The 22915-nt window shown below is 56.1% G+C and overlaps 2 protein-coding genes across 2 annotated transcripts; both read right to left on the reverse strand.

Moving 5' to 3' along the window:
• Positions 1–4047: 4047 nt before the first annotated feature.
• On the reverse strand, positions 4048–15551 carry NT5C1A (5'-nucleotidase, cytosolic IA). Its single transcript, XM_063177330.1, has 6 exons — positions 15451–15551; positions 9493–9660; positions 8500–8629; positions 8137–8259; positions 7541–7725; positions 4048–6971 (listed from the first exon to the last, which is right to left on the reverse strand). The coding sequence occupies exons 1-6, from the start codon at positions 15544–15546 to the stop codon at positions 6603–6605; spliced, it is 1071 nt and encodes a 356-aa protein (XP_063033400.1). The 5' UTR covers positions 15547–15551; the 3' UTR covers positions 4048–6602.
• Positions 15552–17326: 1775 nt separating this feature from the next.
• Positions 17327–21813, reverse strand: HPCAL4 (hippocalcin like 4). Its single transcript, XM_063177439.1, has 4 exons — positions 21719–21813; positions 19440–19609; positions 19128–19343; positions 17327–18496 (listed from the first exon to the last, which is right to left on the reverse strand). Exons 2-4 carry the CDS (start codon positions 19599–19601, stop codon positions 18299–18301), a joined length of 576 nt encoding a protein of 191 aa, XP_063033509.1. The 5' UTR covers positions 19602–19609; positions 21719–21813; the 3' UTR covers positions 17327–18298.
• Between the last annotated feature and the right edge of the window lie 1102 nt (positions 21814–22915).

A 22915-nucleotide genomic window follows, 5' to 3' on the forward strand; every position in this document is an offset into this window, starting at 1 on the left:
GGGAGGAGGGAGTGGGGAGATGAAAGAAGGCCTCTCTGCAGCTTTCCCTTCCAGTTCCCACACTCAGCCGGCGCAGAGAGCTCCTAATGATTCCCAGCCGCACCTGGAGGAGGAGGAGGAGGAGGAGGAGGAGGAGGAGGGCTGTTTGTGCAGCCAGCAGGACAAGCCCCCATCACCCCACCCCTGCCATGTGGGGCGGCCCCACAGCCGGGTCATCCTGGGTGACAAAGCGCCTGATAAGGGTGTGTGTCCCATGCCAGAACTGGCACCGAGGAAAAAAATCTCTGCGTGCCCAGCTTGGGTGGGCTTCAAGCACATTCCGGGGGCTCAGATGCCCGTTCACAGCCCCCAAACGCGCACCTGGAGGGAAGGAGCACACCAGGTGGCACCGGGGAAGGCGGGGATGCCATCAGGGCACCAAGGAGGGGACGTCGGCCACCAGGTCACCTCTGGTGGCACTCGCAGCCCTCCACGCCCTCTCGTGGCACCTGCTCAGCACCACAACTGTCCCTGTCCCCGTCCCTGTCCCCATGCCTGGGGCAAAGCCATCCCCATCAGGATGGACCCGAATCCCGGCAATGCCCACTCGTGCTCCAGTTCCCACCAAGAATCAGCACAGCTTCCCTCATCGTGCAGTCGGAGCAGATTTTCCCTCATTTATCCTCCCTGGCATCCTCAGCTTCTCTGCGCAACCAATGCCAGGGCCTGACCACCCTCAGAGGGAAGGGTTTATTCCCAATATCCAATTTAAATCGACATTTCTTCAGTTTAAACCCGTTGTCCCTCACCCTATCGCTCCATGCCCTTGCCCAAACCCCTCTCCAGCTCTCCTGCAGCCCCAGAGGGTCCTGAGACCCCCCTGCTCTGCTCTGCTGTGCTCCCAGGGGTGATCATGGCACGGCCCCATCCGGCAGAGCGCTGCCAGCAGGGCTTTGAATGCAGCCCCGGTAACGGAGCCGTCCCTGCAGGAATGGGAGAGCGCAAGGACGGACAGATCTCCGCGGGCAGAGCTGGGAAAATGAAGCAGTTTTTCCTAAAAGGGGATGTCCAGGCAGGGAGCAGGGTGGGATTGCTCTGTGGCTCCAGCCCTCTCGGGTTTTGGTTGTTAATTGCTGCCCCCAAGATGTGCAGGGTGTCTCTGCTTCGAGAGAGGAGAGGCTGGACTCTTCGCTTTTCGGTCTTGAGGTTGTTTATTAATTCTTATCTATAAAATTTTCTTTCTGCTCAGCAGGGCAGCCACAGGCACTCTCTGTGTTGTCCTTTTATACTACAAACTACGTAGAACATATAAACATACGTATAACTGCAGAAAATGGAGAACATTTCTCTACCTCCATCTTCTGCTGTGATGTTGGCACTTTAGGATTGGTTTGGAGTAGAGGTTCACTGTCTAACACAGGTGATAGGTATTGGAAAGTAATTGTAAATATTGTACAGGTAGTTTGTAGTATAAAGAGACAAAAGGATAAAGAGGGTGGTCACAGTGCCTCTGGCTGTCCTGCTGAGCAGACTTCGGCTGGACAGGGGAAAAATTTTTACAGATAAGATAAACAACAGTAATATATAAATAATAATATATAATTAAATTCTAAATTATTAGTAGTAATAATAAATATTAAGAGCAATTATTAATTAAGAAATTAAATATTAATAAAATATTGAATAATAAATAATAAATACAAACAATAAAATAATAAATTTTATTTGTATGAATATATAAATATATCATTTATTATTATATAATATGTAATATAGAATATATAATACTATATAAAATATAGTATATATATTTATATAATATATAATATTTAATAGGTAATATATATAATATATAATATATAATATATAATATATAATATATAATATATAATATATAATAGGTAATATATAATATATAACATATATTATATATAATATATATAATATATTATATATAATATATATTGTTTGTATTTATATAAATATATAATTTATTTTTGGATAAACAGCTCTGAGACCGAAAACTGAAGAACTTCGATTCATTCTTCGAAACAGAGACTTTTCACCTATCTCAGGGCCGAATTAACAGCAGAACTCACCAGAGAGCATCTCCGGAGGAGCTGGCCCAGCCCGGAGCTGCCTCTTGGCAGGGAGGCTCCATTGGGTCACAGCTCCCTCGGTGGCCCTGGCTGTGCTCAGAGGGGACCATTTTAGGTGCTGGTGACAGAGGTGTCAGCAAGCACGGCCAAAAATAGCAGTGTTGAAGGGACGAGATGGTCGGGCTGCTCTAACCCTGGCATGGCCCCAGCGGTGCTGATAGCGAGTGCCCTTTGCTTGTTCTCCTGCCTGCAGGTCCCCTTATCTGTCCCTCCAGCTCTGGGTGTTTCTGTCACCCTGTCACCAGCTCCCCTGCACCGACATTTTATCCTGCAGGCTCGTGCTCGGGGTTGTTGGTGCCTATTCTGCTTTCCAGGGAGGGTGTAAAACCGCAGAGGAATTCCCAGCTGGGCCACAGGACAGGCTTGCATTTGTGTGACCAGCATCTGCAGGGGTTCCACTGCACTCCAGAGCACTCCTGGGTTTCTGCTTTCCCTCCCTAAGGAGCCGCAATCATCCTCTGATCGTTCATCAAATTTGGATTCACCATCCTAGGAAGCGTCCAAGGCCAGGTTGGACTGGGCTTGCAGCACCCTGGGACAGTGGGAGGTGTCCCTGCCCATGGCAGGGAGTGGCACTGGGTGATCTTCAAGTGGCACTGGGTGATCTTCAAGTTCCCTTCCCAAACCAGTCTGGGATTCCACGATCCTGCCACGCTGATGGGGGAAACTGAGGCAGGGACGTGGCACAACTCCCCTGGTGCCCACAGAGGACCAGGAGAGCAGAGCCCAGGCTCTGCCCAACCTCCCTGCCACGCTCACCAGGGCTGCCCCACTCTCTCAACGCACCCCACGAGTTTCTGGGGGTTAAATCCTGAATTTGTCACGAGCAGCAGCTCAGCTATTCGGGGTGGTGATTACCTCGGGAACATCTGTGCTGACAATTGCTGAGTGGCAGCATAATTCCCACCAGCTCTGCCTCCTCCTCCTCCTCCTCCTCCACGGGCTTCATTTCAAAGCACTGCAAAGCCCTGCCATGCCTGATCAAGGGAAAAGCTTGGAAGACAGGCAGCAGAATCAAAACCTCAGGCTTGCAGCAAATCCCAAATCCACCTGCACAAAGCTCCCCCTGTCCCTCATGTCTCAGAACCAAGGGCTTGGGGTTGTCCTTGCAGCAAATCCCAAATCCACCTGCACAAAGCTGACCCTGTCCCTCAGCGTCTCACAACCAAGGCCTTGGGGTTGTCCTTGCAGTTTTTGGCTTTGCTGTGGGCATCCCAACCTTCCAGGGCTGCATGGACTCACCTGGCTTTCCCTGGTGCATCATCTGTGCTGGAATTTGATTTATTTCTCTTTTTTTTTATTTATTTTATTTTTCTTTTTTTTTTTTCCTCCAAGCATCTGGTGGAAGAGCACAGCAGGGTTGGGGATGGGTTTGGGGGAGGCAGGAACACGCTGAGGGCCATCCATCCATCCATCCATCCATCCATCCATCCATCCATCCATCCCTTAAATGAACACCCAGAGCAGGGATGCTGCCCCAGGACATTCCTTGGCTATATTTGGTGATGGATGGAGAATTTGCTGCTTCCCCTCAGTCCATCTGTTCCCCTGACTGGCAGGGAGGAGCTGCAGTGGATGGAGCTGGGGCTTCAGCAGCCATTAAATCTCACAAATCTCCTCTGCTGAGCCTGTGCTGCCTCCCACCTGTTGGCTGGGAGAAGATCAAGCTGACAAAAGCCTCCTGCCAAGCTGTATTTTGATCCATCACGAGCCCAGGTGCCCCACAAAGGCTGCTCACGAAGCACAGGGAGGTGTTTGGATCACATCCCACCCCTGGAATCCCACAGCTCTCCAGCCCCAAAGCAGCAGCTTGAATCACATTTTCTGAATTCCCTTAAACCCCCTTTTTCCTTCTGCCCCATCACCATAAAAAAACCTGGGAGGTCCCAAGCAGGGAGCCAAACACTCATTGTGGGAGCAGGGCTGGGACCAACACGGTTTATTATGGAAAAACACCCCGAGGGATCCCATTTACATGGCAAAAAACCACCGGAGGGGTGGCACAATGAAGTGAAATCCACAGCAACAACACACAGCAGGAAAAGTCCAGTTGTCAGCCAGGACAGCAGGAGAGGCAGAACCCTGTGGGAGAAGGGGGTGACCCCAGGGACACTCCCCAGCCCCAGGGAAGTGCACAAACAGCAAGTCCTTGTCTTCCAGTTGTAGTGATGGAGGAGGAAAAAATAAAAAACAAAACCAGAGGAAGCCACGTGGATAAAAGCAAAAGGGGCAGCCGTGGTGGGAATGGAAAATCCTCCCTGCTTGGGGGGATGTGGGGAGGTCTGGCTCACCTGGGATCCATTTCTGAGCCCCACATCTCCCACAGAGCCCCCAAACTGCCCTGTCAGCACAAGAACCCAAAGCAGGGGCACTAAAACCTGTACCCAGCTTCTTGTGCACCTCAAGGAGGATTTGGGGAGGTCTGGCTCACCTGGGGAGCATTTCCTGAGCCCCACATCTCCCAAAGAGCCCCCAAACTGCCCTGGCAGCAGCAGGACCCAAAGCAGGGTCGCTAAAACCTGTACCCAGGAATCTACTAAAATCCAGGGTCCTACCCCAAAACCACAACCCAATGCTTCCCTGGGCATCCATCTCCAGCAGCAGCAGCACCTCTGGACCGTCCCACAGACACATCCCCCTGTCCCCAGCCCCTCTGGCACCCTGCCCTGCTCCCCAGGGCTGGCTGGCCATCCCATTCCCCCTGCAACATCCTCTCCCCTGCACCAGCTGGGCTTGGCTGGGCTTCCACCATCTTCAGGAAACACCTTGGAAATGTTTACTGGCTGGGCTCCCCCTCCCAGCGGCCAGAAAGGGCTCCAGGATCCAGCTCAGATCCCAAAACCACATTAAAAAAGACAAGACCTCTCCATAAACCTGAGTGCTGGCGGATGTGACACTCAGAAACTCCTTTCTCCCAAGATTTTTCGTTTGTTTGTTTGTTTGGATTTCAGACCTTCCTCCGAGGTGTTTGTCGCCCAGATGTGACAGCTAACAGCCTGCCAAAGGATTTTTTTTTTGTGTGTGGGGGGGGGGAAAAAAGTGCAATTTGCTTTTCACTGCTAGAGCAGGATTTAGTGCAATGAGAAAAATCTCCCGAGCCACTGAAGGCATCACCAGCTTGGTTATTTACATATTCCTCAAAAGGGTGATAACTCCAGCTCCAGCCTCACTGTCTGCGCTGAAACTTCCTTGGAAAGAGCCAGACACATAGCTTGGAAAATTTCAGCCCGTGACATTTGTAGAAAACCGGCTGATAATATTCAGCACCCTTCCTGCTCAGCCATGGGATGTCGTGCAAAAAAAAAAAACCCAAAAAAAATAGAGGAAAAGAAAAACCCACGAGGGAAAAAAAAAAATCTTTCCTTTCCTCCTTTGGGACAACAGGGCTTTGAGCAGAAATGTCAGTGTGATTTTCATACCACTTTCTCTCCCATTGATTTCCCATCCTGTTTTTTTAATCAGAGATTTGGTTCTCTCACAGCATCGCTAACAGAGGTGTCTATTTTAGGAAACACCAGAGGTTTTAAGAAGCTGAGGAGAAAAAGATTATCAACTCATATGGGCTCAGCCTGGAAAGGGAGGGAAAAAATCCTTTAATTGAAATCCCCAGGCTGAAATTCTGTGCAGATTTACCTAAATGGACTTCAAATGATGTCCCTAATATATCAAGGCCTGCTTTTAACTTAATTCAAGCCCTGGGCATGTGTCTGCAGCCCTTGCACAAGCTGGGCATTGGATGCTCACTGAGATTATTAGTTTTAAGTGCTAAATCATGCAAGTGTGAAACCCAAATATAAAAACCTGGGCCAGCAATACACCAGCCCAAAGCTCCAAGCAGGAAACAGGATATTTTTTTTTTTTTTTAGTATGTTAAGTATTTGTTTCTATTTTTCCAAATTTAAGCTGGCAAAATCTTGGTGAAAGGACAGACACTGAGTATTGTGTCTGGTTGGGGAGCAGCAGCTGGGGCTGTGAAGGAACAATACCATGGTTTAATTCCAGTTCAAAGGGATAAAATTTTGTTTCAAAGCTGCTTGGAAGGCTTCTGAGTGCTCCCAGTTTTCCAGCTCAGCCTAAACATTTGCTGGGGAAAGCCAGAAGGCTTTGGGAGTCACTAGGGGTTTTAAATAAATAGGTTAAAATAAATAGGTTAAACCTGCCTGGCACAAAGATTCCACACAAGGCAGACCCATCCTCGAGGGGATTTTGCCCGAAGCAAGTGCAGAGTGCACAGATAAAGTGGGAAAACACCTCCTGGCACAGAGGAGCCCCCAGCCCCGCGAGGAGGAGCAGCAGCAGCAGCAAACAGAGGCACCAGGAACATTTCCCTCCTCTCCCCTGCCCCTAACCCGGGGAAAATGAGCCCCCACTCCCATAACAAACATTCCCTGCACGAGCAGGGAGCCTGGCTCGCGGGATGAGGTCCTTGCTGGGCTTTTGGGGGATCCCCCCAGCCCAACCCCACTATTTGCTGTTCGGGGTGTGCTGCTTGTCCTGCGCCGGCCGCCTGTGCTTCTGCGCCACGCCGTAGGGGACGTGGGCGGCCACGGCGCCCATCTCCTGCGCCCCCTCCACGTGGAACATCTGGTCGTCGAAGAAGATGTGGGGCCTGATCTTCCTGAGCAGAGGGCCCTTGGGAGCCCCCGCCAGGAACAGAGCCTCGTCCGTCTCCAGGCCCCAGCTGCGCAGAGTCTTTAGGGCGCGGGCGCCCGAGCTGGCCGCGCTGCGCGCCGTCACCAGGTACGTGCGGATGGGGCACTCCAGCCTCAGCCCCTTGGAGTAGAACTTCTTCTGCAGCTTGCCCAGCGCCTCCAGGAAGCCCTTCAGGGGGCCCTGAAGGAGCGAGGAATCTTTGGTCAGCTTTTCAGTCAGCAGGTTCCTGTCATCACTCTGTGAGCCGACCCCGAACCATCCCCTGCGCCACCACCCAGTGTCGCAGACATCTCTTATGAAAAACCCTTTCCTTAGGATTTTTCCTCCTGAGAAGCTGAGAGGCTCCAGGAACAAAATGTAAACAATGGTTATCTGCTGCTGTGGAATGCAACAGGTGCATCTGGGATTGGTCTCATGGGGTTGTTTCTAATTAATGGCCAATCTCAGCTGGCTTGGACAGAGAGCCTCAGCCACAAGCCTTTGTTATCATTCTTTCCTATTCTATTCTTAGCCAGCTTTCTGATGAAATCCTTTCTTCTATTCTTTCAGTATAGTTTTAACATAATATATATCATAAAATAATAAATCAAGCCTTCTGAAACATGGAGTCAGATCCTCATCTTATCCTCAGACCCCTGTGAACACAGTCACAGCCTCCCACTCCACTGTGGCTTGATCCCAGAGTCTGGAGCATCCCATGAGGGCTGCCTCTCTCCCAGAGCCTTTTCCAGCCCTCAGCCCAGCTGTACCTGTGCCAGGGGTTTGTTCTCGTGGGCCTTTTCATGCTCAAAGAACATGTCCAGGCCGTGAGCCTTCACGATCTGCTCCGACTCATCCGAGAAGAGCACGGCGTCCCCGTCGAACGCCACCCTCAGCTGCTTCTCCGACACCTCCAGGTCCCTGCTGGGGCTGAAGATGGTGGCTGCAGCAATCCCTGAGGGTGAGGCAGGAGGTGGCAGTTATCCAAGGATCCGTCCTCGTGGCTCAGCCACCAGGAGCAGAGCAAAACACAACGGGCCGGGAGCAAAGCGCCGCGAGGAGACGCGAGCGGGAGCACCTGCAGCTTGGCCCCGAGAGCTTCCACAGCAAGAACAAACCCCCCAGATGACAAATCACCCTTTGCATACAAGAATTAAGGAGGAAAAACACCGCCTTTGCCTCGGGAGAGCTGAAGGAAAGGCTCATTTCTATGGAAACTGGAGGCTCTTTGGAGCATCAGCGATGTGGGGCGAGGTTAATGTTGGATTAGGGACATGGAAATTGGAGTTATCCTTCCACGGATCAACCCCCTGAGGGCTCCAGGCTCCCCCCACTACCCTTCCCCTGAGCTGGACCCCAGACTCACCCTCTTCAATGGCCCCACTCACTTTCTCTGCATCAGAGGAGAGGTAGAGGTTGGTGTGATAGGCCTTGAGGTAACAGATGGGGCTGTTCCCTCCCGTCATGCAGAACCTCTCGATGAACAGATCTGGGGGCAAGAGGGACCCCGGGGTGAGCCTGGCTGCCCCCCAAACCCAGCCTTGGTGCTGGAAGTTAATTTTGGTTCTGCTGCCCAACAGCAGGGCCAGCACCCAGAGCTCCTCCCCACCAGCCAACACCCAGAAAATCCAGGAAAAATATAAAAACTAGGAGAAAACATCTCCTTTTCTTGGTGCCCAGCAATGCCACCACCCAAAAGCCACCAAGGCCAGCTGTGTCCCCATCTCACCGTAGTGGTTGATGCTGTTGATCAAGCGAACCCCAACCTGGGCGTGGTTGTTGGTCATGAGGACGATGTCGAAGAGCTCCTCGCTGTCGGGGTAGAGCTCACGGAGCTGAGCATTCACTGCCTCCAGAGCCTGCAGCACCACGGGGAGAGGGGCTGGGTGTCAGCCAGGCCCCCCAGGCACGGCCCTGACCCCCTTCCCACCCAGCAAAACACTCCTGGTCACCAAATCCACAAATCTGGCCAGCCCCAGGTGTGGTGCTCACCCCTTTCCGTCAACAAAACACTCCTGGTCACCAAATTCACACATCTGGCCAGCCCCAGATGTGGTGCTCGTCCCTTTCCATCAACAGAACGCTCCTGGTGACCAAAATCCCCACCTCAACTACACCCCGAGCCAAGCTGACATCAGCTGGGAAAAAATAGATTCATTTTAAGGGAGGGGGGAAATTTCCACCTAGCCACTCCTCTGTTTTTAAACATAAAAGGTTTGCAGTTATTAAACGAGGATGAATTAGCTCCAAGTTACAGACAAGTGTTTTTCAAGCAATCACAAACAAGTCTTGTCCCACTGAGCTGATTAATCTATTTATTGGGAACAGGCTCCAGCACCCAAAACTGCACTGCTACAGGAGTTAGAAAATAATTTTCAAGTTTGAAACGCCTCATTTCAACACGTCAAAATTAGAAATTGGCCGACTCGGGAGCAAGGCTAAACTCAGCCAATTTACAAGAATAAATAAATTGCAATAATAATCATAATTACCAAAAAAAAAAAAAAAAAAAGACAATTCCCTAAAGGGAAGCTTTAAATGTGATCCAAGGAGATGATTTGTTCAATTCTTGGGCTCAGGATGGAAAATCCAGCCCTGGAAACAGCACATCACTTGCTGGGAGGTTTGTTTGCCCTGTGTTTGCTCCATGGCTCGAGTCCATCTTGGCCCCACATGAGCTCTGCCCCTTCCCCAGAATTTCTGGGGAGCTGTGGCTGCTCACCTTGACGAAGGGGAAGGCAGCCCCGGGGAGGAAGGGCTCGTTCTCGTGGTCCAGCTGGTATTTCACATAGGCCTCCACGCCCTGCTCCGTGTAGATCTTCTGCTCCTCCTCCATGCGGAACAGCGCCCGCGAGGACACGGCGATGGTGATGGCGTTCTCAGGTTTGGGCTGTGGGCACAGGGACAAATCAGGGAGGGACAAATCAGGGAGGCAGCCCCCAGGTGGATCTCCCAGCATGAAAGGCCACGAGGTGCGTGACACCTCTGAAATGATTTGGAGAATGACAGAGCGGCTGCATCCCAGAGCTTCAACAGATGTCGCAGACGTCTTTTATGAAAAATCCTTTCCTATGGATTTTTCCTCCTGAGAAGCTGAGAGGCCTCAGGAACAAAATGTAAACAATGGTTATCTGTTGCTGTGGAATGCAACAGGTGGATCTGTGATTGGCCCATGGTGGATGTTTCTAATTCATGGCCAGTCACAATGAGATGGCTCAGACAGAGTCCGAGCCACAAGCCTTTGTTATCATTCTTTCCTATTCTATTCTTAGCCAGGCTTCTGATGAAATCCTTTCTTCTATTATTTTAGTATGGTTTTAATATAATATATATAATGAAATAATAAATCAGCCTTCTGAAACACGGAGTCAGATCCTCATCTCTTCCCTCATCCTCAGACCCCTCTGAGCACGGTCACAAAGCCCTGACGCTGCATCCCCACACATCTGGGACGCCTCAGATCCCCCTGCCGAGCCCTCCCGCTGCATGCAGGCTCCCAGCCCCCGTGCAGAGCCCAGGAGGAGCTGCTGAGGGGCCGTGCAGATGGAATTTTCGTGGCTTTTCCCACCCCCCAGGCAGGAGCGGGGCGCGCTGAGCCAGATCCGCATCCCGTGACGCCGTCCAGATGTGACAAACAGCCCGCGCCAGCTCAGCTCCTCCAAACACTTGATACAGCCATTGTGGGTGGGAACACGACAAACAGGTGGTGCAGGCAAGGATTTATGAGTCATTATTATTGATGTTTGAGGGCTCCATCCAAAAGTCAAATCCAAAACCTCCTCCAGCTGAAGCCAAGGAGGCGCCTCCAGAGGGACTCAGCGGGGACAGAGGGGACAGAGGGAAAGCCAAGCTCATCTTGACCCTCACCCATCCTCCCTCTGTCCCCTGTTAATCCCCATCACTCACTCGCAAGCACAAAAATAAGTTAATTACTAATTACAGTGAGCAATCCTGGCTGCCAGGACAGCAAATCCTACAGAGGGACAGTGGCACAGAGAGTCCTGTCCCCTATAGGGATGTCCAGCGAGCAGGACAGGGCTTGGGGGGGGCTCTCTGAGAAATCCTGGCAGTGAACACTGCAGGAACACCTCACCCCTGCTCCTGGGTGCCTTCCAGGATCCTCTGTGCCGTGAGTAATCCTCTGGCAACGCCGTTTGCTCAGGGTGGAGGGTGTCTCCTCCCTCCAGGTGCTCCAAAGTTCAAGCTCCCACCCTGCCCGGGGCTGAACTTTGCCAGGGCCAGGGTGCCCCATCCACACTGGGCTGGCTCTGCCCCCAGCCCCACCCAGGGATGAGTCAGTGGGAGCCTCCAGGAGATTCCCAGCACCAGATCCATCCCAGGCACCTCTCCAGAGGCTGCATCCACTCCCAAAATCCCCCAAATCCCCAGCAAAGCGATTAAACAGCAGGCATTAGGATGAGACCCAGATTAGCTGGGGCTGAGAAGATCAGTGTGGGCACAGGGATCCCTCTCCCACAGCATTTTCAGGCCATCAGGTCCCTTTTGGAAGTGGCTCTTTTAGGAAAGCAGGGGAACAACCCCCCCAGGACAGACAGGACCTGACCCATGACACCAGCACTGAACCACAGCCAGGTCCCCAAGGAGTGTCAGCTATTAACTGGTCACAGGCCAAGCCTTGGCACTTCAGCTCATTAATTAATAACCCTGGCGTCACGGGCCATTTATTAGCTGAAAATATTAATAACTCTGAAAGGTCTTGGGACATCCGGCCATTAGCTGGAGTCCTGCTGCTCCAGAGTCCCTGCGGCGCTGGGTGGGCAGGAAATCTTCCAGGTGTGTTTGTTCCCTGATCCTGGACAGGGGTCAGCCTGATTCAGATTCCCAGGACAGAAAACAGGTCAGCAGCCCAGATATAACAGCACTGAGGTGTGTTCTGAGGGGTGAGGAGGATATTTGGGGCCACAACCCAAGCTTGGGGTGCGCAGAGGGAATTTCCATCTCCCTCTCTCCTCAACACACACACCTTGCACAACAGCCCTGGCTGCCCAAGGTCCCTTCCCCACCCCTGAAAGGCACCAGCCCTCGGGGAGGTTCATTGAAGAGGCAATAAGCACAGCAATAAAAATAACCCCGAGCTCCAGGCGTGGGCAGCTGGAGCCCCAGAGGGCAGGCAGCTCTGGGAACGGGATCCTGCCAAGGAAGATTTGCACCTTGTGCAGCACCCGGGGCAGGAAAAGTCTCACCCGGGTGTGCTAAGGCAGCTCCCAGCCCTGCTGCTCCCTGGGAAATGCTGACATTTGGGAAAACGAGGCGATTCTGCGCTGCGAGGAGGGAATCTGCATTTTGACATTTCTTTGAAGTGGATTTCGTTTGGAAGCGTTCCCTCCTCGAGGTTGCTTGGATGCCTCTCCGTCCCCATTAGTGCTGCAGATGGTCACTGCAGCGCTCCAAAATGAGCTTTAAAAAGCCTCAGGAACCACAGCACCTCAAATCCTCCCTCTGAGTGCTGCTAACAGCCCACCCAACCCCGCTTTTCCCCCAGAAATTGAGATGTTTCAAGGCAAATATTCTTTTGCAAGAGGAAATGCGTGCATGGGAGGGGGTGGGCTTGGTCCCACAGCCCCCATCCCACCACAGCCTCCTCCTCTGCCCTGCAGGCTTTGGGCTGAATCACAAACTCTGTTTTCCCCTCAAAGCATCATCCAAGGCCAGCCAAGGTCACTGAAAGCTCACCCAGCACCAGCCCAGGCTCTGCTCAGAGGAATCCAACTGAATTTGGGGATTCGTGGTGAGCTCCTCTTCCTCCCCCATGGGAAGGTCAGATCCAGCCCCTCCTGAACCTTGAGCAATGAATTAATGATGGGTTTAAGCGTGAACAGGGTGTGAGGAAGGCCCCATCCCAACCCTGGGTCCGTCCTTAGGGTCAGCCAAACAGGAGGGACAACCAGGGATGTGCCAGAGGAACATCAGCCACTGGCACAGCTCCAGGAGCTCCACAAGGCCCAAACCCCACCTGAGGAGTGCAAAAACACCTTTCCAGCAGGCTCCAGCTCCACTGAGTGCAAAGCCCAGCCTGAACCCCCCCAGTTTTGGGGTGAAGGTGTATTTCAGGAGCGACTGGGAAGAGCCCAATTTTCTGCCTGCAGATCCAACAGCTGGCAGCCTTTAAATCGCTGCTCTAATCACTAAATCCCCAGCAGCCCCCCAAGGATTAGAGGCACACATTTGGAAATCCCAGAGGCTCCCAGGATGTGCAGAGGGGCTGTGCTATCCCACCCATGAGAGCCAGAGGTGCCCACAGTGCCACCCAAACCCAGCAGCTCCACTGCCACATCTGGAGGAGCCACATTGGGGACCCCATTCTGCACCCCTGGATCCTTTTGGCTGCACCCAACTCCATCCTAAAATCCTGCAGGAATTCTGGGCACTTCCCTGGATGCCGCAGAACACCAAATCCTCGTGATTAATTCAATATTCACAGGATTTTTGGTCATGGAAAGGGAAGAGGAAGGGTTTGCTCCACGGTCAAGCATTATCCCCGCTCCAGCATCCCAAAAACCACACAAGGGCGAGAGGGATGGGTCCCAAAGGGTGCCCAGAGGAAGGGAGCCAGCAGAACACCAGCTCCCACTGCCACCAGAGAGGCTGGGGACATTTCCAGCATTGCTGAAGGGTGACAGGTCTCATTGCTGACCTCCCTGGCAGGAGCTGCGACCGCTGCAGAGCAGGAACGCCCCTTGCCATGCACCCATTGCCCAGCCAGCAATGGCTCCCCAAAATCACCTTTTTCTCCTGCCACCTCACTGCTCTCTGCTGCTCCTGTGGGGCCAGGGGGACGGACAGACAGACAGACAGACAGACAGACCAGCGACACCAAACCCCATTTCCTGAAGGCACCCCGGGCACCGCCAGCCCCCCGCTCGGGGATCAGATTAAAGTTCAGGCTGGTTTGGAGATTTCCAAGAACATTATTTATACTGCAGGGAAGCGCCCTGCAGCCATCCATCAGGGGCTGGCGGCTGTGGGAGGGGCAGCTGAGCTGTGCCCATCGCCCAGAGGAGAGGGGCACAGAGCCTGGCATCACCCCCAGGGCATGGTGGCACAGCTGAGCTGGCTGCCCACAGCCACAGGGCACCCAGGAGAGGCTGGCACAGAGCCTGGCATCACCCCCAGCCCCACAGGGCACAGCTGAGCTGGCTGCCCACAGCCACAGAGCACCCAGGAAAGGCTGGCACAGAGCCTGGCATCACCCCCAGCCCATAGGGCACAGCCCAGCTGCAGGATTTGAGCACCCAGATCTCGGTTTGCAAAGCACATGGCTGCCCCTCCGTGCCTCAGTTTCCCCTGGTCAGCAAGCTGGCTGCGAGGAGAGGAAGAGGAGGAGCCTGGGCTGGCATCCATGGGCAAAGCGTGGCATGAAAGACAAGGAGCTGCATCCTGCCACCATGCCAGGCTGTGCCCCTGCTCCGGGAGGGCACAGGCAGCAGCAAGGTGAGCTGGCACAGGGGCCAGGAACAGGGGTGAGGGAAGGGGAAGGCACAAGGGGTGCCCCAAGTGAAGGTTTGGAGGTGTCCCCTCGTGGGGAGCTCACACCCAGAGCTTTGCCACGCAAGGTGCCAGCAAGGAGGGTGCCACAGAAGGTGCCAGCATAGAAGGCGCCAGCTGTCACCAAGGCCAGCACCTCTGCCACACCTCAGTTTTGGGGGTGCCAGGGCCCCGAGGGCTGTGTCTGGGGGGGCTCACAGGCTGCAGGGACAGGCGGGCACAGCCCCCAGCCCCATCACCCCGCTGCCATTCCGGGACACGGCCGCACTTCCAGGCACTGCCGTGGTTAAACCAGGCTCAGCCCTCGTTAGACAACACAGGCTGTCCCTCTGATCTCCGGGGGCAGCCAGGGGCACGACAGCCCTGTGCCACCCCTGTGCCACCCCCTGGCTGTCCCCGGCTCTGTCAGTGCCACCCTCCCGTCCCTGGCAGCGCCTCCCGCCTTGGCACAGGCGGCTCATGGGGCACCGGGCCACCCTGCAAGGACAGCCTGGCCCAGGAGAGGCACAGGGACCTGCGGGGACCCAGAGGGACCCCAGAAAGCAAGGGATGCCAGGGAGGAGTGGGAGCACCTGCAGAGAGGAGAGCAGGGGCATCCCCAGGGAGCTGGAGGGACACAGGGGGTCAGAGAAACACCAGAGACACCGTGGGGACCCCACAGAGCCCGGGGGAGATGGGGAACGTGGAGACACTCAGGGGGACCCCAAAACTCATGGGGGAAAAATGAGGAACCGGGAGGGATCCTGGAGGAGATGGGGCACCAGGAAGGACCCCAGAGATCCTGGAGGAGATGGGGGACACGGAGAGACTCAAGGGGGGGACCCCAAAACTCGTGGGGGAAACGGGGCACCGGGAGGGACCCCAGAGATCCTGGAGGAGATTGGGCACCGGGAGGGATCCTGGAGGAGATGGGGAATGTGGAGAGACTCAAGGGGACCCCAAAACTCGTAGGGGAAACGGAGGGGCACTGGGAGGGGCACTGGGAGGGACCCCAGAGATCCTGGAGGAGATGGGGCACCGGGAGGGACCCTGGAGGAGATGGGGCACCCACAGCCACCCGAGGGGGTTCCACGGGGGGATCCAGGGAAGATGAGGACCCGCAGGAGCCGGGACACCTGGAGGAGACACCGGCAGGGCATGGGGCGGGCAGGGAGCGCTGTGCGGGGGCTCTCACCGATTTGGGTTTCTTCTTGGGGGCCAGGTTGTCGTAGAAAGCCTTGGCGTCATCCCAGGGCCGGCCCGGCGCCCCGGCGGGGCCCGGGGGCTCCATGGCTCCGGCGGCACCGGCGGCTCCGCTCCGTGCGCGTCCCGGCAGCTCCCGGAGCCGGGGCCGGCGCGGCGGAACGCGCTTTATATGGCATCCCATGAAGCTCCGGGCTCCCCGTGCACCGGGACACGCGTTAACCTCTTCGGCACCGAGCGCCGCTCGCTCCGCCCGGTGATACCGGGGAAGTGGGGGGGGAGCCCCGCTCCGGGGCACGGAACGGCCGGGAGCGAGGGGAAGGGGATGGGGACAAAGGTGGCACCAGCAGGACACGGTGGGGCAGCGCTGGGGACGCCGCTCGGTGCCCGGTTCCCTGCTGGTCCTGCTGTCCCCAAGGGCGGGTGTGGGGTTGGGACATCCTTGGGAGCGCAGGGAGGACACTCGGGGAGGATGGAGCAGCCAGGAGGGCACAGAGGAGTGGTGGGACCCCGCTCCGTGCCACGGTGACCTGTGGTGGTGGGACCCTGCTCCATGACCTGTGGTGGTCATGGGACCCTGCTCCGTGCCAGGGTGAGCTGCGCCATTCTCTGCTTCATGCAATCAGTGCCGGTGTTAATTAAGGCTCTCCTCTCTCAGGGGTGCCGGTGGGAGCAGCCACGGAGCTGCACAATTCTAAAAATCCCACCACAACCAGCAGAACGCCAGAAGCCCTTGGGGAGCAGGGGGTGCAACCCAGAGACCAAAACCCAAAGAGCCAGGAAGGGGCAAGGGGTGGAGATGTCACCTGGGCAGAGGTCACAGCACAGGGATTTACCCAAATCCCTGTGCTCCAGCTGAAGAAAAACCCTCCCTACAGAGAACAACCCCATGTGGCCCACGAGACCAACCCAACACCGAGGTCCCGGTGAGGAGAGCAGAGCCAGCTGTGTGTGGTGAGCAGGGCTGGCTCCAGCCATCCCAAACCCTTTGGGGGTTCACAATTTCAGCCTCACAGATTTCCTTTCCCCGGGGTTTTTTTTTGCAGCTCTCTGCTGGGGAACACCTGAGCTCCCCTCGGGGTGGAATGAGGAGCTTGGAGGGTCCCGGGGTCACCAGGTTATTCCTGGAGCTCTCTCTGGAGCTTTTGAGTTGCTGCCCTTTGAGGCAGCAGCCCTGGCACGTCCCCAGCCCCTGCAGGCTGGGAGAAGCTGCCCTGTTCCCTCTTCCCCAGCACTGCTGAGCTGCAGCCTCACACGTGCTCCTGGAAAGCACAAGCGCAGAGCTCTGCCATCAGCAGCTCTCCTAAAAATAAATAAATCCCTGCCGTGCTTTTGGCACCCTCCCATCCCTGTGCTGGACACAGCAAGGGCTGGGGAGTTGCAGGGTGCAGGTGAGATGGGAGCCAGCCCTGCCACATTGATTGCAGAGAAGGATTGAAATTTGGTGAGAGCTCCTTAGCAACAGTCACTGTCTGTGCAGGCTGCCGAGGGAGAGGCCAGAGGAAAATCTGTGCTGGGAAGATGGGGGTGGAGGAAAGAAGGACAGAGATGCACAGAGAGAGCAGGTCCCAGCTGCTGAGAGATGAGACAAAGCCAGCAGCCCTGAGGGAAGGGCACAGCCACATTCCCACATGAGAGCCATTTCCAGAGAGGTTTGGGGTCTGGGGCTCCCCACCCCAAAAGTGACATTCTCTTCCCCCAGAGCTGCCTGCACAACTGAAGGGTTTCAACCTTCAAGGAACCTGTGCTGTCCCCAAGGGTTTCTCCAGCCCCTGGGGTGTCACAGGCTCAGGTGAGACCCCTACAACATTCTCAGCAGTGCAGTGCTGTCACCTCACTGTCCCCCAATGAACCACCCAAAGGGGACATAAACACCACAGGGGACAGTTTATTTGTCCATTAAAAAAATAAGTAAGGACTTCACCACCTCCTAACAGACACCACAGCCACCAACACCACAATGTGCAGACTAAACACCAACCTGGGGCAGGAGGGCCGGGTGCAGCAGGCTGGGAAAGGGGGGAGGAAGGAGACAGGTTTGTTTCTTGTGGCCTCAGAGCCTTTCCAGGAGGGTCAGCAGGAGCAGGACCCACCCACACCTGCCCACAGCCCCCGGTCAGCAGGGCCACACAGCCAGGAGCAGCACCAGGACCTGCCTTCCACAGCCACACTCCTGAGCCTGCCTCACCTCCGTCCCCAGGAGGGTCAGAAACGCCACAGAGCACCCGGGGCAGCTGGGGACATCACCCACCTGATGGCATGGAGGGTGGCTGCTGGCATGGGACATCCAGGGCTGGCTTTGGACACTTCTGTTCTCTGCTGGAGTGTCCTGACCAAGCCTGGCTGTTCCCGGTGTAAAAACAGAGGTGGAAGAGCTAAAGCTGGTGCCAGACCCTCTCCAGGGAATTCCCAGTGAAGGAAGGACCAGGAGCAGAGGATTTGGGGCTTTTCAGCCTCCCTGGAGGCATCACAAGCCAAGAAATGGGGAGAAAACAGCAGAAATGGGACAGAGCCGGGCTCAGTTAGGAACAGGGAATGGGGCAGTGGGGGAAAGCAGGGAGAAAGCAGCAGGGATGTGGGAACAGCTGGCTCTGCTCAGCCAGGACACACCAGGGGCTGCAGGGCACCCATCCCCAGGCTGGGACAGGGCTGGCAATGCCCAGAGCAGGCTCTGACCTCAGGGGTGTGGAGCTGCCCAGGGTGCAGCCGGAGCAGGGGCAGCAGCAGGGATGGAAGGTGCCTCATGCCTGGGGCCATATGGGGGGGAAAACAGGGATTGAAACCATCACAGGGGCAGAGTTTGGCTGCAGCCAGTCCAGCCCTGAGCGCCAGGGCTCCCTCTATTTCTGCATGTCACACTGCAGGAGCAGGACGATGGAGGGGTCGCTCTTGGCGGCCTCCTTGAACTCCTCCAGGGAGATCTGGTCATCCTTGTCCTTGTCCATCTTTGTGAAGATCTTGTCCACTCGCTGCTGGGGTGTCAGCCCGTCCTGGTTCATCCTCATCATGATCACAGTCCCCACCATCTTGTAAATGGCCTGGAGGAGGAGGAGAGTGGGAATCAGAGGCAATGTTGGAAGAACACGAGACCCCAGGACAAGGCAGGGGATGGGGACGGGATTGCTGCTCTGTTGGGACACTGTTCTACCAGATCCACATCAAGCACCTTTCAGGCAAGGCTACGTGTCACAGACATCTTTTATGAAAAATCCTTTCCTTAGGGTTTTTCCTCCTGAGAAGCTGTGAGGCCTCAGGAACAAAATGCAAACATTGATTATCTGCTGCTGTGGAATGCAACAGGTGCATCTGGGATTGGTGTCATGGGGTTGTTTCTAATTAATGGCCAATCACAGTCAGCTGTTATTCACAAGCCTTTGCTATTCATTCCATTCTTTTTCTATTCTTTTTCTATTTCTATTCTAGCCTTCTGATGAAATCCTTGCCTCTATTCTTTTAGTATAGTTTTAATATAATATATATCATAAAATAACAAATCAGCCTTCTGAGACATGGAGTCAGATCCTCATCTCTTCCCTCGCCCTAAGACCTTTGTGAACACAGTCACAATTCTGGGTAGGAAAACTCATTCTTTGGCCCTAAAAGGGACCCCAGTATGTGAGAAAATCCTGGGAAAAGCAACCAACCCCTGCTGGTTGGAAGCACTGGTACCTCAATGATCTCCAGCATCTCCAGGCGTGTGATCTTCCCGTCCCCGTCCAGGTCGTACATCTCGAAGGCCCAGTTGAGTTTCTGCTCGAAGGTGCCCCTGGAGGTGACAGACAGGGCACAGATGAACTCCCTGAAGTCGATGGTGCCATCCCCGTTCTTGTCGAAGGTGCGGAACGCGTGCTGGGCAAACTTGGAGGCGTCTCCATAGGGGAAAAACTGCAGGAAGGGGAGAAGAGGGGTGGAAATGAGGAGGGAGAACTCTCATTTGGAGCCCCCCAGGCAGCACTCAGACCCCCCCAAGCTGGAGCCCACCTTGATGTAGAGCTGCTGGAACTCCTCCAGGTTGAGGATGCCGGTGGGGCAGTCCTTGAGGAAGCCCTTGTACCACTGCTTCAGCTCCTGCTCGCTGAACTCCGTGCTCCTCACCAGGTCATCCAGCATCTCCGGGGCCAGCTTGCTGCTGTGCTTGCCCATGGCTGCCCCTGGGAAGGAAAATCCACGCCAGGCTGGAGAGGGATGCTCCTCCCAGGCCCTCATCCACCCTGCATGATCCTGCATCCCCCTTCTCCCCTGCTGGAGCTGATCCACCTGGCTGATGGGTGTCCATGGAGGACAGCGGCTGTGGCAATGGAAATGTGGCTTTGGCCTTTGGGACAGCCATCAGCATCACCCCAGCCCCTGGGCTCACTTTGGGCTGAAGGAAAACACTCAAAAAGCAACTGGAAATTCAGAACTCTTCCCATTGCCTTTGCCAGAGCACGGTCACAGAATGCTGGAATGGTTTGGGTTGGAAAGGACCTCATTTAGCTCCAGCCCTGCTGCCATGGCAAGGAACACCTGGGACCTTTTCTAAGGATGGGACAACAAAGAATCTGCCATTAGGGCACATAAAAGCCTCTCTGGCACCACAGGCCATGCAGCATCCAGCTGGGCACAGAGATGCCAAGGGGAAGATCTTGTCCATCTTGGGGAAGATGGGGTCTGTAAGGCTCCATTTACTGCCTAGGGTTAGGGTTACACTTAGGGTTAGGGTTTTGAAAACCACAAAGCCAGAGCTGCCAAAGGCATCCCAAGTAGAACCCAAAACTGCCACAACATGCCTTCCACCACAGCTTCTTCCTTGGATCCAGCCTTAGCCCAAGGCTGCATTTACTGCCTAGGGTTAGGGCTAGGATGTTGAAACCACAAAGCCCAGAGCTCCAGGCACCCTGCAGCTAAAAAAAGGCATCCCAAAGAGAACACAAAGCTGCCGAAATATGGCTTCCACCACGGCTTTTTCCTTGGATCCAGCCTTAGTCCAAGGCTGCATTTACTGCCTGGGGTTAGGGTTACACCTAGGGGTTAGGGTTACACCTAGGGGTTAGGGTTTTGAAAACCAGAAATCCCAGAGCTCCATGCACACTCCAGCTGCAAAAGGGGAACCCAAAACGCTCACAACATGGCTTCCACCACGGCTTTTTCCTTGGAACCAGCCTTAGCCTAAGGCACTGTTTACTGCCTAGGGTTAGGGTTAGGAAACCACAAAGCCCAGAGCTCCAGGCACACTGAAGCGGCCGAAGAGGAACCCAAAACTGCCCCAACACGGCTCCCACCACGGCTTTTTCCTCGGAATCAGCCCGGCCCGTGGGTGCAGCAGCAGCGGGGAGCCCTGGCAGGCCCGGGCTGTGTGGGCAGCCGCTCCGAAACGCGCCGTGCCCGCTCCCACGCAGCCCCGGCTGGCAGCGCCGCCCAGCCCGAGCAGCAGATGGCTCTCCGGGAGCTCCTGGGGCTGCTCTCGCCGTGAAGTTGAGGAGAAGTTCACCTGGAGCCCAACCAAGCGCGGTGTCCCCCCTGGGATTTGCTGTGTTGGCTCGGGGCACACGGGGGGGACCCCGGGATGGGGCATGTGGGGTTCCTCGTGTTGCCAGCCCTGCTCCCAGCAAACCCCACAGGCAGCAGCTCCTTCCTGCCCCATCATCCCACCAGCATCTGTCGCCGTCTGTCATAGCAGCATGGAGCCCACCAGCCCTGGCAGCCCAGGGAGTGTCCAGACACCCACAGAGCCCAAGGTCTCCCCAGCTCGGCTCCACAAACCCCCCTGGCACTGTGGCCTGGCTCTTATTAGCTGCCATTTACCATAAACCATGCCGGGCACTCTGCCTGGGCAGACCTGCCGTGATCCAAGTCCTCCCACGGGTGCCGGGACTCCAGAGCAGCATCCTGAGCTCCACAGCCCTCAAACCCCTTTTCCAAGCAGCACCCAGCCATGCCAGGGCAGGGAACAGCGCCCAGGAGGGAGCCACACGCTCACCCCAAAGCACCAATTGTTGAACAATTGTCCCGTCCCAAAACCAGACGGAGGGGTGGCACCATGGGTGGCACTACAGGTGTCCCCCCCAGCCCGCAGCAGCACCCCCGGATGGCACCCAGGGATCCAGGACGGGGCCCGGGGCTGGGTGGGGGCTCGGGGATGCTCTCCCCACCCGCACCGTGGGATAGCTCCGGACCACCAGAGCTGGAAGCGGCTCCGGGAGCATCTCCCGGCACCTGCCCCGACGGCTGAACCGCGTCCCGGCCCCGCGGGTGCGGCCCCAGCCCCGGCATGCCCTTACCTGTGCTGCGGGCGGGCAGGTGCGCTGGGCGGGCGCGGAGCCGCTGCCGGTGCCGGTACCGGAGGGGCCGCGGTCCGGTCCAGCCGCCGGCTCTGCCCGCGCCGCTCCCGCCCCTCTTGTAGCCGCGAGCCCCCCGCCCCCCCGGCGGCAGAGCTCGGCCATTGGCTGCGGGCGCTGTCAATCAGGCGGGAGGGGCCGCGGGCGGGGGTCGGGGTGGGATGCTGGGGGGCACTGGGATGCTGGGAGGGGAATTGGGGCCGGGATGCTGGGACGGGGGGATGCGGGCGGTGGGATCCTGCTGGCCCCTCAGCCCCTGCTCTGGGGACACCGCGGCACGCCGGGGGCTCAGCGCTTGGCACGGGCACGCGGGAGAGAGGGACAAGAAAAGCACTTTGATCTCCAGAACCAAACGTGGAATGTTTCCATGGAGATCGCCGAGCGCTTTTCCCGGTGACCTTGGCATCCTGCTGCGATCCCGGGGACACTGGGCCCGTCCAGAGCCGCCCCTCTGCATCTGCTGGGCCTGGATGAAGCGTTTGGCCAGCCAGGGCTGCTCCCATCCCATCCCATCCCATCCCATCCCACCCCATCCCATCCCATCCCATCCCACCCCATGGATCCCATCCCATCCCATCTCATCCCATCCCATGGATCCCATCCCATCCCATGGATCCCATCCCATCCCACCCCATCCCACCCCATCCCATGGATCCCATCCCATGGATCCCATCCCATCCCATCCCATCCCACCCCATCCCACCCCATCCCATCCCACCCCATCCCATCCCATCCCATCCCATCCCATCCCACCCCATCCCACCCCATCCCACCCCATCCCATCCCATCCCATCCCATCCCATCCCACCCCATCCCATCTCATCCCATCCCATCCCATCCCATCCCATCCCATCCCATCCCATCCCACCCCATCCCATCCCACCCCATCCCATCCCATCCCATCCCATCCCATCCCATCCCACCCCATCCCATCCCACCCCATCCCATCCCACCCCATCCCACCCCATCCCACCCCATCCCACCCCATCCCATCCCACCCCATCCCATCCCACCCCATCCCATGGATCCCATCCCATCCCATCCCATCCCATCCCACCCCATCCCATCCCATCCCCAGGGGACTCTGGGGTGCCATGGGGTGCTCAGCCCTTCCCCAAGGCACCTGCCCTCAGGTGCACC

This window comes from Melospiza melodia, chromosome 27, assembly GCF_035770615.1.
Source record: "Melospiza melodia melodia isolate bMelMel2 chromosome 27, bMelMel2.pri, whole genome shotgun sequence".
NCBI classification, from domain to species: domain Eukaryota; kingdom Metazoa; phylum Chordata; class Aves; order Passeriformes; family Passerellidae; genus Melospiza; species Melospiza melodia.

Coding starts and splice junctions, on each gene's coding strand:
- NT5C1A (XM_063177330.1), bottom strand. CDS start 15,546: ATGGAGCCCCCGGGCCCCGCCGGGGCGCCGGGCCGGCCCTGGGATGAC. Junction 8,630..9,492: donor CTGCCTTCCCCTTCGTCAAG/GTGAGCAGCCAC, acceptor GTGGTGCTGCAG/GCTCTGGAGGCAGTGAATGC. Junction 7,726..8,136: donor GAGTGGGGCCATTGAAGAGG/GTGAGTCTGGGG, acceptor CCTCACCCTCAG/GGATTGCTGCAGCCACCATC.
- HPCAL4 (XM_063177439.1), bottom strand. CDS start 19,601: ATGGGCAAGCACAGCAGCAAGCTGGCCCCGGAGATGCTGGATGACCTG. Junction 19,344..19,439: donor TCCAGCAGCTCTACATCAAG/GTGGGCTCCAGC, acceptor CCCTTCCTGCAG/TTTTTCCCCTATGGAGACGC. Junction 18,497..19,127: donor AGATGCTGGAGATCATTGAG/GTACCAGTGCTT, acceptor CTCCTCCTCCAG/GCCATTTACAAGATGGTGGG.